Genomic DNA, 15,773 nt, shown 5'->3' with positions numbered 1-15,773 from the left:
TGAACTGCTCTAGCAAATTAATCAAACCTAAGGAGGAGGTCACTGGAACCTTCAATCTGTAGCTGGTAGGTCAGAAGCACAGGTAACAGCCTGAGGCTTGCACCTGGCATCTGAAGTAGGGTGTGGGGGACAGTCTTGTAGAACTGAACCCTTAACCTGTGGAATCTGATGCCATCTCCAGGTAGACTATGTCAGAACTGAGTTGAATTCCCAGATACCTTGCCGGTGTCTGAAGATTGCTTGGTGTTATAGAAGGGGAGGAACCACCCTCCACCCACCCCCCCCCCACACACAACAGAATTGGGTCCAGGAACCCTCAAAGACCTGACTAACACAGGTGCCTTCAAGATGCTGTGATTTCTTATGACTGAGCAGTAGCAGGACACACGTTTGATTCTTGAGACTCACACACTTGCATTCTTTGCCTTTTATTTTCATTGCTACACTACATTCAGACTGTTGCTGGAGGTATAGCCTAGTAAACTGGAATTTTTAACTGGTTCCAGGGCCTCCTGGGAGATGATCCCAATAAAGCAGGCTAAAATGATTCTCTTTCTAAACACAGTCTTCTGTAACTCAGCTGCATGCCCAGTAACATCACAAGTTTATGGGTTTTGTCCACTTGGGGAACAGCCAACAATAATTAGTTTACCCAGCAAAGATTTGATTGCCACACGAGCACACACACACAACATTATCCATGAAAACCATGAGGTTCACCAAAGATCTGGGGACCAAAGTGACTTTTTGAACATGAACTTTGTAGTTTGATTCTTACACGTTCCTATTGACTGAGCTATTGCCAAGGGTCTGTTTCAGCCTGTGCCGATAGATGCATTATTTATTTATAGGTTCCCAAGGATGGTCCTGGTGCCATCTACTAACTCATGCCACAGTGTACTTACTTAGTGTCATTGTTAAAGTTGTCCTGTGCTATGCAGTAGCAGTATCTGATGTGTTTATAAGTGGTTCTGTCTGGGGAAGAAGTTTATGAGGTGATGGGAGCCAGGAAGTGAAAGGAACCAAGTATGTGCCTAGCCTGAAAAGAAATGAAGAAATAGAATTAAAAGGTGATTCCAATGGGGGAAGAAATGGAAAGGACAAATTTAAAATTATAATTAAAAATACATATGTATGTTTTTTCTTTATATAACAAATCAAACCTGCAACTAATTAACTGGAACCTCACTTTTGTTGTTCACAGGAGACCAAAATCAACTGCGTTCGCCTGGCTACAAAAGGTATGTTGGCATATCATTGTCTGTGTTCAGCTGTTTAAGTATTTCTTCTTCTAGCCACACAGGGAAAGTTGAGCCAATAATTACTAAAAATAAAAAAGAATTGTTATTTTCACTGAAGTCATTTGAATCTAGGTATTAATATATACTTGCAGTATATATTTATAACATAGTTCCTAAAGCATAGTAAGAGCTCAAAACATATTTGTTGAATCAGTGAATGGATGGATGGATGGATGGATGGGTGGATGGACAGACGGACAGACAGACAGATGAATGGATGAATGGACTGGTACATTAATCAGTAGAGTGGTGAATATAAATTTACTCAAATATTCTTCTGCTATATATTTTCATTATATTTGGGTCTGTGTTTATGTGGGTATTTTTTAAATATGTCTATCAAACCTATCTTCTGAGCTTTGTATTTCTTTCAACTGGGTTTGGCTTTCGCAAATGAGGTGATAGTGTTGGTGCCTTTAATAATGAGAAAACAAACACTGCATTGTTACGTAGTTGGCATTTTCAATACTTATCCACAAAACCAAGGCAGCATTGTTCAGGCTCATCACTTTTTGTTTTCCTAATTATAATTGAATTGCCTGGCCCTTTCAATTGGTACATGTTTCTGTTTATTACTCTTTAAAAAAAAAAAAAAATCAATGAATGGTTTGTTATCATTTAACCTATTACAAGGTTGAATGGCTAGAAATCAGGTTTATCTTTTTGTTATAGAATGGATAATTTTTAACAGCCATTCTCTCCATATAAACACACCAAAATTGGACAATTCTGTTGTTCCCTGCATTTATCAACAGCGCATATAGTTACATAGGATGCTTCCTCAGAGATGACAATTACAAATATAAGTAGACATATAATCATAGGTATAAACCATGAACAACGCCGATGACCCAAGTGTGTCTATACATATGTGACTATATACATGCATGCACACTCATTCAGAGGAAAATGCACGCGTGTGTAGAGGAAGAGGAAGAGCTGAGGGAGTGGGGAGAGAGAGAGAGAAGGAGGAGAATATCTAAGGTTATTTGACAAAATATACATGAAGACCTATCACTCATGACTTCCATAACTTTGAAAAAAAAACAGCTCAGTGTGTAGGCAGAAGAGGGAAGATGATACAGGAGGGAGAAGATGGAAGCACTAAGGACTCACCGTGGTAAGAACTCACTCTGATTTCACATAAGTCATGAGAGGCCGGCGTGTCCCTCACTTGTTCGCTCTTAGGAACTCAGGCTAGGACAGAAAGATAAAATACTCTTTGTGAGGCAAGGAGAATTGATGGCCTGCAAACAAAAGTGGCACAAATCACAGGCCTTGGCAGACTTCCCCACTGAAGGAAACAGATAATCCAGAAGGAAGAACATCATCTATAGGAGAGCACCAGAGCTCCAGACTGCAAGCAGAACAGCTGAGCATTTGCGGTGTCCAGCTTAAAAGAGCAGCCGTTTGAGGGAAGGAAACTTAGGGGGAGACCTTCCTTACCCACTGTGATGGTGCTCCGTGGCTCCCCTCCAGCTTTTGACCTCTAGACAAGGGAGGAGTTGATGCAATTGCTCTGCCCTCCATGGGCTTGTGAGATTCTAGAGACACCGTCTGGGACATAAGCTCCCCCCCAGAGGTAGTTGGTTAGATCTTATTTTCTAAACTAAGAATCAGGAACATGTGGTTGGATGGGCAATAGGTACATACGGGGACTTTGCGAGAGAATAATTAAAACTCTACTGCCCTGGTGATTTCAGGATCTACTGTCATCATAGACATTGAGGCCCACCATGCCATACTTCTCCAGAGCTGCATTGCTCCTCTGCAGGAGAATTGCAGTGGTCTTTAAAGAGCTAGAGCAGAAAGCTTGTACCTCTTCATAGCATAAGGATTTCTCCTCCTGTTTGAGCTTTAGGACACAGTCTTCCTTAGTGGAGTGTGTGCTCATACAGCATGTGGTTGTATGGAAGGATGGGAACAAGGTGAATGCCCAGCTAGCTGGCCAGGTGCTAGCCAGGCAGGAAAGAGTCAGAAGTAGATTCCAAGGATTGACACCCTCACTTTCCAGGTCCGCAAGGGCCGTCACTTCAGCCCAGAGAGACAAAACTAGGAGTACCTGGAATTGGACCAAGAGCTGGACAATGCCAGTCTCGTGGAGTCCAGGGAGTTAGCCCTCTCAGCACCACCTCAGATAAGAAGTTACTTGTTGAAAAAACGCCAAAAAAAAGCAAAGAAAAGGAGACCTGTATTTGGTTAATGTCTTCTCTGTGCCTTGAGTTAGCCTGGTAACATCCAGGGTCGGTTAAAGGCAAACCCTCTCTAAATCAGTGCACAGTTCATGAGGACTCTGTATCAAGGATCTAAGGCCAGGAAGCCATATTTGACCCATCTCTTTCCTGAATCAGATTTCCCACTTTGTGGGTTTTCCTTTTAACAGAGGAAAATAAGATACTGGGAATCCTGCAGGCGTCGGAGGTTGATGAAGTGCCAGTGGCATATTCCACTGGCCACCCAGCTCCCTCCACACGCTTCCATGTCCCTGTCATCATGGCGCCTTCCTTGCGGGGCTGCCAGTAGGCATCTAGCCTCTGGAGTGTGATCACATGTGCAAACTTGAGGCCACTGCGCTGGTGATGGAGCAGCTGGCTGGTGTTCTGTCCCTGATTCTGGTGATTCCAGATGGTGTCTATAGCCAACTGTGAGTCCCGCAGAATTGGAGAGTTCACAGGCAGAATGTAACAGTCCCCAGCACTCAGGCAGGGTCATTCTGCCCTGACCCCAAGTGCAGCCCCTCTTCTGCTAGATTCCACACCTGGCTCCAGCCTGGAGCTCTAACTTTTGTCTGTCTTTAACATCCCTATTAGTCACCCAAACTCTAATGTAGTACTGCCCAGTTTAGAGAGTTGCAAAGTAAGGGACCTGCGTTAGTTTTCTCTGGCTGCTGTACCACCAGCTGAGTGACTTCATAACGAAATTTCTTGTCTCATAGTTCTGGAGGCTAGAAGACTAAGGTCAAGGTTATCAGTAGGGCTGGTTCCTTTGAGGACTATGAGGGAAGGATCTGATCCATGCCTCTCCCCTAGCTGCTGGCAATCTTTGATATTCCTTGGTTTTTCATCTTTCATGGCATTCTCCCTGTGGGCATCTTGTGTCCAGGTTTCCCCTTTTTTATGGGGACTGGTATGGTTACGTTAGGAGCCCACCCTACTCTAGTTTAACCTCATCCTAAGTTAACTAACTAATTACATCCACAAACCCTATATTCTGAGACATTCTGAATATAGGGTTTGTAGATGTTACATTTGGAGACACTGGGGGTTGGGATTTCAACATATGAATTGGGGGATGGACACATAGTTCAACCCATAGCAGGACCCATACAGTTAGGGGTAGTGTCCATGTGGTTTCCATTGGAGCCTCTGACTATTCTTTACTCATGGTATAATCCCAATAGCTTTTAAGGGTGTGCAAGGAGAGCAGGAACTAGCCCTGTCAGAGGGGCCTCTGGTGGTGAGCTGAGGTCTAGATTTGACTGCTGTTCCCTTGGGAAGCTCAGTGAGGCTGCTTTGGGCAGAGGATCTGCAGGTTCTGTGGAAGGAGCCCTGGACAGAGGGTAAACACCGTGGGCCATCTGTACACACCGAATGGCTAGGTCTGTGACAGCAGGACCCCTCTCAGACCCCACATGATGTATCAGGTCCTGATCCAGTCATGTTTCTGGGGTCTGAGTAGGGCCCACCTCCTGGGGTAGGCACCATCACTGCTGATTGAGAGGATCTCTCTTGAGGAGCTCCTTGGTCTTAACTACTAATTTCCCCATCACATTTTGCCATGGCAGGAAGTTCCTGGCACATTATTGGCACTTCAAAAATGCCTGCTGAAATGAGTAAATGCATGAAGCCAGCATCTCACTATAGCAAGGATGAGAGACCTTAAAAGTCTCACTTCATCTTCCTGAAACTCAGAGGCACCATATTTAAAGTTATGCCCATCTATTCATTTACAGAACATTTTTTAACACACCTACTACCAGTGCTTTGATGATAAACCTGCTCTTTGTAAAAGAAAACCTCTTATTTATAGTCTTTGTTGATCTCCAGGATATAAATATCCCCACCATGTTCAATCAAGTTACTAATGATTTAACAACTGGCTTGCAAAAAAGTCAAGAATGTTTAACAGTTAGCTCTAGCAAGCTGGTACGAGCCAGCTCCAGCACATGAAGACCTTCACCCTCCAGTTTGTTAGAGGATCAGGTGATACAGCAAGCGTATAAGTGTTGTACTGCAAAGTGTTTTGGGTAAAATTACTGTCAATGAATGTTCTTTCCTCTGCATAGTCAGCTCACTCAGCATCTGGGAGCTGGGCACTTTGAAAGGAACTATGGTTTTGTGGTGAATCAGCAGACATGGTTCCTGTCCTCACGGAGCTCCTAGTCTAGTGTGGAAACAGACCTTACATGAATGATTTTAACAGATAATAGTGGAGTTATGATTGTGATTAGTGCTTCCAAAGAGGAGTGAAATGTAGTGAATGGGGACTAAAGTATCAATGGTGCCAAAGGCTCAGGCAATAATGGCATATATGGCCCTGGGCCATCATCTGGGGCTCTGCGTCTCTGGGACTGGTATAGTATAGGAGGCTTTGTGTCTCCCTGTCCATCATCACCCCTTCTCACCTAACACTGGGAATTGCATACGACCAGAACCAAGGGTAGGATTTGGGAGGCCAGCTGACTGAACACCTCAGACTGTGAGAAGAGCCACACCCCCGGCCAAAGCCCCTGTAAAGGGCCAAGTCCCCTGTATTTAGGGAGGATTTGGTGGATAGATTCACATATCACCAGGGGACACTATTTACAGAACCACAAATTGAAGGCACAGCTAAGGGACCGTGGGGTGGGAGTTTGGTATATGTTAGTAAAGGGGATAATTCTAGGATCAGAACAAGCTCACCTCCAAAGCTTTGAAGGCAGTCTTTTTCATTGATGGGGGACTTGCTGGCACTGCCCCAGATTCACATTCATCTTCACCTTGTTCCTCAGCCAGGGGTTGCCTGTGATTAACTTTGGCTGGAGATTTAGAGGAATCTGAATGTGAGTTCAACCATAGTGGGGAAGTGGAGTTTATCAATGAGCAGATGAAGGCAAATGCGAGCTCTCTTAAGACAGATTCCCTAGAAACAGAGCCTGGGGCAGGGATTTGGGTGCAGTATGGTATTAAGGGAGGGCTCATGGAAGAAATCTGTAAATGAAAGAGGGAAGTGGGATAGGTAATGAGAAAATGATAAGCAAGAATCTAGCCTCAGGTAAATTGAAGCCTACACTAGATATGGGTGGAGTATAAACTTCTCCAAAGTTGTTCTGCCTTGAACAAGACCCGGATTTCTGCCTCTTCCCCCATAACAATTAGTCCTTGGTACCCCCTCTTCCTTTCCCCTTCTCCCTCCCCTCCATCTCTCAGGTGGCTCCAAGGGAAATGGCAACCCTGAGTCCTATACATGTGTCTGGAGAAAGTCACAGGTATAAGCCCTTAGTCTCAACACTCACAGCAGCTGGGGGATGGTACACCAACCTGAAAAGGGGAGAGTGGCATCTACCACAGTGCTCTTCTTATACAGAGGATGTGTTTCATCATCGGGTTGAGGGGTAGCAAAAAGATCATGGAATTGCCTCCAATTCAGGAGCTGAAAGAAAATTCTAAAAGCCTTCTGCTTGAGACACTGTACTCTGGGAACTTGTTCAGAACCATAGAGAGAAAACTTCAGCTAATGGGTAAACATTAAATTTTGGTTTAGAAACAGAGAACTATTATTCATTCTTTGAAGGGAGGGCAGTACAAAGATTACTTAACAATGGTGTAGTTAAAACAGAAAATGTAAAGACAGGGCAAGTAAGGGGGAGGTGCATTTAGACCCATTAAATAATGTTTACCTTTCATCTGGAAGAGGAGGGATGGGCTCAATTTAGGAACCAGGTTGAAGATGTAAGCTGAATCTGCTCAGAGGTGACCCTTGAGAAAATGGAGCACGCAGAAGTTTGGGGTGGGATACTTAGGCTTCCAAGGTGCTGAAGCTCAGGAGGAGGGGGGAACAGCCTTTCCTGTGGAAGATGATCATCCCATGTGGTGGAAGATGCCCCTGCTCCAGGCTGCAGCTGCTGAAGGAGGCACCTGAGCGTCTTAGGTCATGCCTTTCTGACTCAGAGCAGGCTAAGGGGAAAATGGTTTCCGATCCAGAGGCTCGGTTCTAAAACCATACCAGTCAGTTTCTCTGCCAGAAACTGATGTCCAGTTCCACTTGCTGTGACAGGGACCTCACTTCTGTCCCAACGAGTTCCTTCCAAACTTGGGACACTTCATTTGGAGGGAGCTTCAATATCATGAGTCCATATTTGGCTCCCAATTATCTCTGCCAGTGAGTCTTTGAGGCCACGTAGATCCTGTCTGCCTTTTCTCCTTCCAGAAAGTAAAATTTGCTTTCTTTGACTTTGTCCGCCTGCCCTGGTTAGGGTTAAGCAGGTACTTGCTTGTCTGCCCTCTCCCTGTGGGAACCTCTCGCCACCAGCAGGCAGCAGCACTCCCATGTCTGGCACCAGCCATCCAGGGAACACAGCTGGCTCTGCAGACTCCTGCTGGGTGCGCCCGAGTGGCAGTTAGAAAAATCAGCTTTGATTTGATTTGCAAACTGAGCCTAGTCATTGAGACAAAATAAATCCGGAAACCCATAAAGCCATTTGCAGAGTTGCTTTGCAGAAGACAGCCACAGTTTTAATCTAGTAAACACTCTCTAACGATCCCATTAAAACAACCCCCTCGGAGTAGGTGCTGAAAGCTGAACTCCAGAATAATGAAGCATGAGATAAGGGGCCAGTGTCACCAATAGTCCCATGCTGCCCCGTGGTAGTGATGGACTAAAACCATTGTCCCAACGGCAACAGGCAAGAGGCGTGGGCAATGGTCTTTTGTAATTGTGGCTTCTTTTTATAATGGCTAAGCCTGAGGTAGACCATTTCATCCAGCATTTTCTCTTCTCTCTTCATAATGGATTCTCACCCCTGCAGAGACTGGCAGGACAATAAATACGCCTTCTCCAGTGAGATGCCCTCATTTTGCAGATGCTAAGATTGGAGCCAAGAAGGGGAATGATGTGTCCGCAGATTCCTTATCCATAAGAATAACATGTCACAGGTGGTGTGAGAAGCCAAGCACGATGCAGGAATTGTCTGCTATCAGATAAGAAATGCCCACTGCCTGCCCTCCCCTCTTCTGTTAATCCAATTCTATATGGAAGTTCTATCTTATATGAAGCTTCTTTGAGAGGTTGCATGGAATAATGGGGAATTAGAGTCACCTGGATTCAAATCCCACGTCCAAAACTTAACTCTTTGACCTTGGATAAATCAATCCCCTATGAGTCTATCACACCCCTTTTAGGCCAGAGGTCATTAATTCTTTCTCCCAGTTATTTTAGATAATGCACATAAAAGGTCAAGAATATAACAAATGATAAACATCTTGGGCTTCCCTCCTTCGTTCTTCTGAAACTTCTCTGATAAGAGACCCAGAGGCCCAAGCCTCTCACTGCTGTTCTCTAAGGAAGAAAAGCCAAAGCCTGGACTCTAGTCATTTCTTATACAATTCCACAGATCACATGTTTATCAAATGAACTCAGGCTAGATCCAAAGTGCAGAAACAGAGGCACAGGAATGATGCTGGCCTCAGCTCTTAGTATTTAACCTCTTCAACTAAGGGTTGTTGTGTTTAGATGAGATTCTACATAGCAATCATATTTTTATTGACTAAGTGTAGCATTTTGCTCATGTACCCGCTAGCCTTTGACTGTAGCACTTTTTCTTTTCTCCTCATCTACCCAGCAGTTTCAGGAGGGACTCAGGACCACAGGATGCCCAAATCTAGCTATGGTAGCTGGAGTCGAGACCCTATTTATGAGAGGTAGACTATAGTGAATCAGTCTATTGGAAAGCTCTTGGCTATTGTTCAGTCCTTAGAAATCCTACCAGACTTTCAGAGGGGAAAGCCCAGGGTGTGTGCTTTGGGGGTTAGGGTAGGGTAGTGCTGTTTTTCCCTATGCAAGCCCAATGAGGTGAATTTTCCACAATGGAGGTTCTCAGAATTGCTTGAGTGTGACAAGGTCGCCTTGACCCTTGGCCCCTTTTGTTCTCACCCAGTGTTCTCTAGGCCCCAAAATGCCAAAGGAATAATGTGGCTTTTCCTGAAGGTTTTGTGACAAGATAGAAGAAGAGAATTGTATCATAAGTAGACCAAAAATAACCTAAAGATGACACTCAAATATCCCAACCCATTAATATTTTCCTTGCTACAACCACTGGTACATCTCCTTAGTCTTCTTCTATCCTTCTATCCCTACTCTCTAGACTGTTCAAACTACTCCCCCCCCCCCCACAATACACATACACACCTTTTCCACACCCCACTCAGGAAGACAAAGCTGGTGCAATGGAGTACAGGAAAACCAAAACCACAACCAACAGCTGTGCTTCAAGCATGTCACTGGGAAGTCTCAATTCATCCCTGTGAACTAGAAATTAGAATTATCTACACAAGACCTGAGACACCTGAGTTGACCTTAGCTCGAATCTGATGCTCCAAAGCAATTGCATCTTACAAAGGGAATAGGAGGCCTTTTAAAATTATGAGTCAAAGAAAGGGGAAAATCTGGGTAGGCTGAAGACAAGGGCTAGAAATAGAAGAAAGCTCCATTAGCGCTTTCTCTGATGGGGTTTCAATGTAGTGTTGAAGGAGGGGGTTGTGAAGGGGCTTAGTGAAAATCACCATCTACTGTGTGCCAGTCACAAGGCTGTGTATGCTGACATGAGTTTACAAGTTTACAATGTGATCTAAAAAAAAAAAAAAAAGAATCAAAGTCTGGCATGTATTACACACTAAATAAATAGTGGTCATGCTTATTACCCTTACTTAAGAAATGAAGCAGTAGAAGCTCAGAAGGGTTGAATAAAGACCTCAAGGATCCACAGAATTGTAGCTCTAACTCCAAAGCTTATGGCATTCCCAGGGCACCATTTTGAATCTTGTCAGTGACGTAGACTGGGTGAGATTCTATGAGCCACTGTCAGAGTCTGTTAAACCCTTCCCATGCCTCTTTTCCAGTAATAGTTGATAGTGGAATCTTTAGGGTGTGATGGGTCTTTTGTCTCTCTTCAGCAGTGTCCAGGCTAAGTCCTGGAATCTGTAGCAGACCTGGTGCCACAAAGAACCCTCAGCCTTCTACATTACTATAATAGATTGAAGCCAATAAACCAAGAAGTTAGTCTTCAGCATTATCAGCTCCAGTGTCATATTTAGCCCATCAGTATCTCTCTCTACTCAACATTCTTTGCCTTAGAAGGGAATAAAAGAAAGGAAGTCTGAGGCACTCAGCATTCTGACCTCCTTCTTCTTTGCACGGTCTTACTATTTTCATTAATTAATTAATTTTCATATAAATATATATGAACATAGGCTGGAGGTATGGAGAGAGTGGAGTCATGAATCCTCTAATAGAAAAGCTGTATGATGGGGCAACCAGGTGATAGAAGAGAAGGCAAGGGACTACTACCTTTTCTTCTGCTGGATTATTTGGGATAGGAAAGGCTTTGCTGCAATAACAGATGAATACCCAAATATCAGTAGCTTAATACCAGAAAATTTTCTTTGTTGTTATGCCATCTAGAATATATGTGGCCTCAACAGACTCCACAGCAGGGAAAGAGAAGGTATGGGGTTAGTAACCTGGATCTTGAATACCTCACTTAGAAATGACTTGTGTCACTTCCACTTACATGGTGTTGATGGGACTTGGATTCTTCTGTGTGCCTAAGAAGGAGAGATAGGCCAGGCACCAGGAAACACTAGTCATCTACACAAAAGGTATGAGCCCCTTTCCTGTTTTGACTTCCCTTTGTGTCCTGCTGAGACCCATGATCCATCACTTATCTTCTGCTATTCCACGCACTGGGAAAACCTCTTCCCATCCCAACACCACCTGTCCATCTATACCTCTGTTTCTGCCCCTCATAGCTGAGCACTCTTGCTCGGCAGAGTTGTAGCCCTAGATTGGTAAGGTGGGGAGACTCCTCTGGGCCTGTCAACCAGGCTTCAACTGTTTTACATTTATTCCTTAACTTCATGAGATACTTATTATTATTCCCATTTTATAGGTAAAGAAATTGAAACTATAGGTAGAGAAAGTGACACAGCTAGTAGGTAAATACTAAACCAGAATTTCGTTTATTCATTTAGTTCTCAATAAACATATATTGAGTGCAACTTACTATTGATTGTGGCCTCTTGTCCCAGAGAGGTTAAGAACTTTGTCTTTGGATTTGGACAGTCTTTGATTCTAGGCTGGAAAAGGCATTTAACTGCTCTGTGTCTTGGTTTCCCCATCTGTAAAACAGTGACAATAACACCACATATTTCATAGGGCTAACGTAAGAATTTAATGGGCCAATGCATATAAAGTGCTTCGTGTAATGCTGAGCTTATAATAAACACTCCACAAATAGCTAGTGGGAGAACAGCAAACAGATAAATTATATCAATACGGCATGATTAAGTACGTGATGAAGGTAAATCTAGGATGCTGTGGGAGCAGAGAAGGGAAACATAAATCAGTTTAGGGTGTGCCTTCTCAGGTACATGGTTGCTGAGACAAGTTTTGAAAGAGTGACAGTTATTATATTGAACAAGGCTGGAGAGTAAGGCAGGGAGGTCTTCTGGGTTGAGGAAGTAGCATGTGCAGATCATTGGAGGCAAGAAAGCATGCCACTGAACTTGAATGGGTCAAAGCAAAGGGATAGATGCCAATGTGACCAGAGGCCAGGAGTGATCAGAGGTGGGGCTGAAGTAGCAAGCAAGGCCAGGACACCAAGGACTCTGTGTAGCCCTGTAGCACATATATGAACATGGTCCTGAGACTGTGGGAGCCCTTGGAGGTGCTTAAGCAGACCGCCTTAGAAGATGGATCAGAGATGGGGTTCTGGGGCACAGACAAGGCAAGACCATGGGGGAGAACAGGTAGGAAGCCACTGAAACAGGCCATGTGGGAGCACTGGAGTCATGTCCTCTCTCAAGCCTTCTGTTTCTTCTTCTGACATGTGAGCCATGTCCTGCCTACCTCCACGGGTGCGGAAAAATTAATAAAAATAGCCACTTAGAATAGGGGTTGGCAAACTGTTCTGTAAAGGGCCAGATAGTAAATATTTTCAGTTTTGCAGGCCATGTGGTCTCTGTCACACCTGCTCAACTTTGTCATGGTAGCACAGAAAGCAGCCATAGATGAGAAATATAAAATGAGCTTGACCATGTTCCAATAAAACTTTATTTATGGACACTGAAATATTAATTTTATATAATTTTCATGTGTCATAAAATATTAATCTTCTTTTTGCTTTTATTTCCCCCAACTGAGGAATCACTAAATTCTACCCCTGAAACTAATAATACTCTTTATGTTAACTAAAATCAAATTTAAATAAAAAATGAAAAATAATACATAAAAATTAAAATAAAATAGCACCCCATTTAAAAATGTAAAAACCATTCCTAGTTCACATGGCCACACAGGGAACAGTGAGAACCCGGATTTGACCCACGAGCCACAGTTTACTGACCTCTGACTTAGCACATGCTTTGAAAATGGTGAAGCTCCCCGTACCAGTAAGGGAGGAATATTACGATGACAGTTGACTGGCAGTTATATTTTTTTTATTATGTTATGTTAATCACCATACATTACATCATAACTTTTTGATGTAATGTTCCATGATTCATTGTTTGTGCATAACACCCAGTGCTCCATGCAGAATGTGCCCTCTTTAATACCCACCACCAGGCCAACCCATCCCCCCGCCCCCTCCCCTCTAGAACCCTCAGTTTGTTTTTCAGAGTCCATAGTCTCTCATGGTTCGTCTCCCCCTCCAATTTCTCCCCCTTCATTCTTCCCCTCCTGCTATCTTCTTTTTTTTTAACATATAATGTATTATTTGTTTCAGAGGTACAGATCTGTGATTCAACAGTCTTGCATAATTCACAGCACTCACCATAGCATATACCCTCCCCAATGTCTATCACCCAGTCACCCCATCCCTCCCACCCCCTACCACTCCAGCAACCCTCAGTTTGTTTCCTGAGATTAAGAATTCCTCATATCAGTGAGATCATATGATACATGTCTTCCTCTGATTGATTTATTTCGCTCAGCATAATACCCTCCAGTTCCATCCACGTCATTGCAAATGGCAAGATTTCATTCCTTTTGATGGCTGCATAATATTCCATTGTATATATATACACCACATCTTCTTTATCCATTCATCTGTCGATGGACATCTTGGCTCTTTCCACAGTTTGGCTATTGTGGACATTGCGACTGGCAGTTATATTTTATAGTATTTCACGACATTGCTCAAGCTTGCTATTTGTGTGATTTTTGTTGAAATTATGTACTTCCTGTTTATCAGTTGGTCTGGAACGCCCTACCTCTCTCTCCATTTTGCATAAGGGCTTTATACAGTTTTGTTGATGAATCACTAGAGGAACATGCAGGTTTTCTCCAAGCATAAGACACCTTCCTGCCTTTTATATCATTCTCTTTACAGAGACAAGTAGTCGGTTTCAGAGGGCCAGGAGCATTAGTCTTGCAAACCAGGGTTTAAATACTGCCTCTGCCGGTTACTAGTTCTGAGACGTTGAGCAAGTTATATCGGTGCTCTGATTCATTTCTTCACTCATTCATTCATTTATTCAACAAATGTCCACAGAGTCCCTACTACGTGCCAGGTACAAGACAAGGTCACAGGAGTGCTTAGTAAATGAAACATGGTGACTACCTTCAGGGAGCTTACAGAGTCGAGGAAAAGACAGCCACTAATAACAGGGCAGGGTTATCGCTGTGAGAAAGGAAGACTAGGGTGTTATGGGAAGACAGAGCGGGGTATCTGCCCCACACAAAGTGAGACACCAAAGACTCCCAAGAAAGCATTTCCTAACTGATTCCTGAAGGATGAGCAGTTGCCAGTCGGGTAAAGGGGTAGGAAGGGAGTGTATTCCACACAAGGTGACAAGCCTGGGTAAGGCTTACAGACAAGAACATGGGGGGCTGTTGATAACGGAGAGGATTTCGTTGCCCTTGGGGCAGAGAGTGTGGAGGGACAGGCAAGGATCTCATCATTGAGGGTCTGTGAGCTGGGGGAGGGGCTCTGAGGTTTCCCTTACTGATGCTTTTCAGCTGTAGGGTGGAAGGTAAATTGAAAAGGGGGCAAGACCGGAGGCAGGAAGACCAGCAAGGAGGCTGGTATTTTAAGCAATCCCAAGTGAAGCGTGAGGGTGGCTTGAACCAAGTAGAAATGAGATTGGAGAGAAAGAGACTTCGAGAGCTTTCCTGGAGAAGAATTACTGAGGCATGCTGAGTGATTAGAAGTGGGAGGTCAGTAAAAAGGAGAGGCGAAGGATGACTCCCAGATTGCTAGACTGAGCCGCCACGTGGGTGGGGCCACCATTTACTAAGAAAGCAGAGACTGAGAGAGAAAACACAGAGTGGAAAGATGATGGGGGTTCGTTTATAATAAAATTGACCTTTCTGGGTTGCTCTCAGTCTTAGAAGCATTGTACGTGAGGTACCTGGCAGAGTACCTGGCATGTCGTGGGTGCTTGATAAATGCTGACTCTTATTCTTGTTTCATTTTTAAAAATCTATTTCAGGCCTTGTTTTGTTAGAACACAATGTTCTTTTGCTGTTTAGCGTGAGCTCTTCAGAGCCACAAGAACTGTAGTTTTGTTCACGGTGCCACACGTTTTCATGTGTGTTTCTTTCTCTCCTTCTTTTCTGCATGCTGCCTGGGGACTGGCTTCCTTGTGGTCAGCACCAATGGGCAGCGCCCAGGTGACCCCGGGGACTCCACTCTGCCTCCTCACCACAGGTGACCACCAGAGCCCTGGGCGGGTGGGAAGGGGTTGAGAGTGGCTCACGCTCAGGGCGTCCTCCGGGCCAGGTGCACCAGAGAGGAACTGGCAGTCCCTCCATGCCACCCACCCATCCACACATTCACCCACCTACCCATTCACCCACCTACGCATCTCTCCATCTTTCCCTCCATCCATGCATCTATCCACTCATCCATTGTACTGATGCTTACTAAGTACCTACTATGTGCCAGGCACTGTTCTAGGCATGGAGGGATACAATGATGAGGAAAGGAAGACATGTTTCTGTGCCTTTCTGGGAAGGGAGAGAGCCACACTGATCAATGTACAACTGTAACCATGAGGGGGGCTACAAAGGAGAGGTGCGTGGTGTTCAAAAGAAACACACACGCATACCTGGAGCTAAGAGCGTGTGTCCCGGGAAGTGACAACTGAGCTGTGGTCTGAGGTTAGGGAAGAAGTGGGCCTACTATATCTGTGCTTAGGACATGAGTAGATCTGGCTATGATCCCAGGCCTCCCCTGTGTGCTGGACAAGCCCTTGAAATGTGATGGTCCCCACC

The 15,773-nt window shown here is 44.4% G+C and overlaps 1 protein-coding gene and 1 long non-coding RNA gene across 18 annotated transcripts in view; one reads left to right on the top strand and one right to left on the bottom strand.

Moving 5' to 3' along the window:
- PTPRT (protein tyrosine phosphatase receptor type T) overlaps nt 1–15,773 on the top strand; it is a 1,085,477-nt gene that overhangs the window by 870,191 nt on the left and 199,513 nt on the right. For 11 of the 17 annotated variants that reach the window (XM_078057224.1, XM_078057223.1, XM_078057217.1 and 8 more), the window contains exons 13-14: nt 1,205–1,241; nt 15,151–15,207. In XM_078057224.1, coding sequence (XP_077913350.1) covers nt 1,205–1,241; nt 15,151–15,207 — 94 coding nt within the window. The remainder of the gene's footprint in view (nt 1–1,204; nt 1,242–15,150; nt 15,208–15,773) is intronic. The other 6 variants (XM_078057227.1, XM_078057222.1, XM_078057226.1 and 3 more) reach the window with 1 other exon arrangement.
- On the bottom strand, nt 1,202–11,676 carry LOC144379290 (uncharacterized). Its single transcript, XR_013442061.1, has 3 exons — nt 11,560–11,676; nt 2,418–2,498; nt 1,202–1,324 (listed from the first exon to the last, which is right to left on the bottom strand). It is a non-coding gene; the product is annotated as an uncharacterized LOC144379290 (long non-coding RNA).

Source organism: Halichoerus grypus, chromosome 10, assembly GCF_964656455.1.
Source record: "Halichoerus grypus chromosome 10, mHalGry1.hap1.1, whole genome shotgun sequence".
Lineage (NCBI taxonomy): Eukaryota > Metazoa > Chordata > Mammalia > Carnivora > Phocidae > Halichoerus > Halichoerus grypus.
This window is presented reverse-complemented; position numbering and strand designations above follow the sequence as displayed.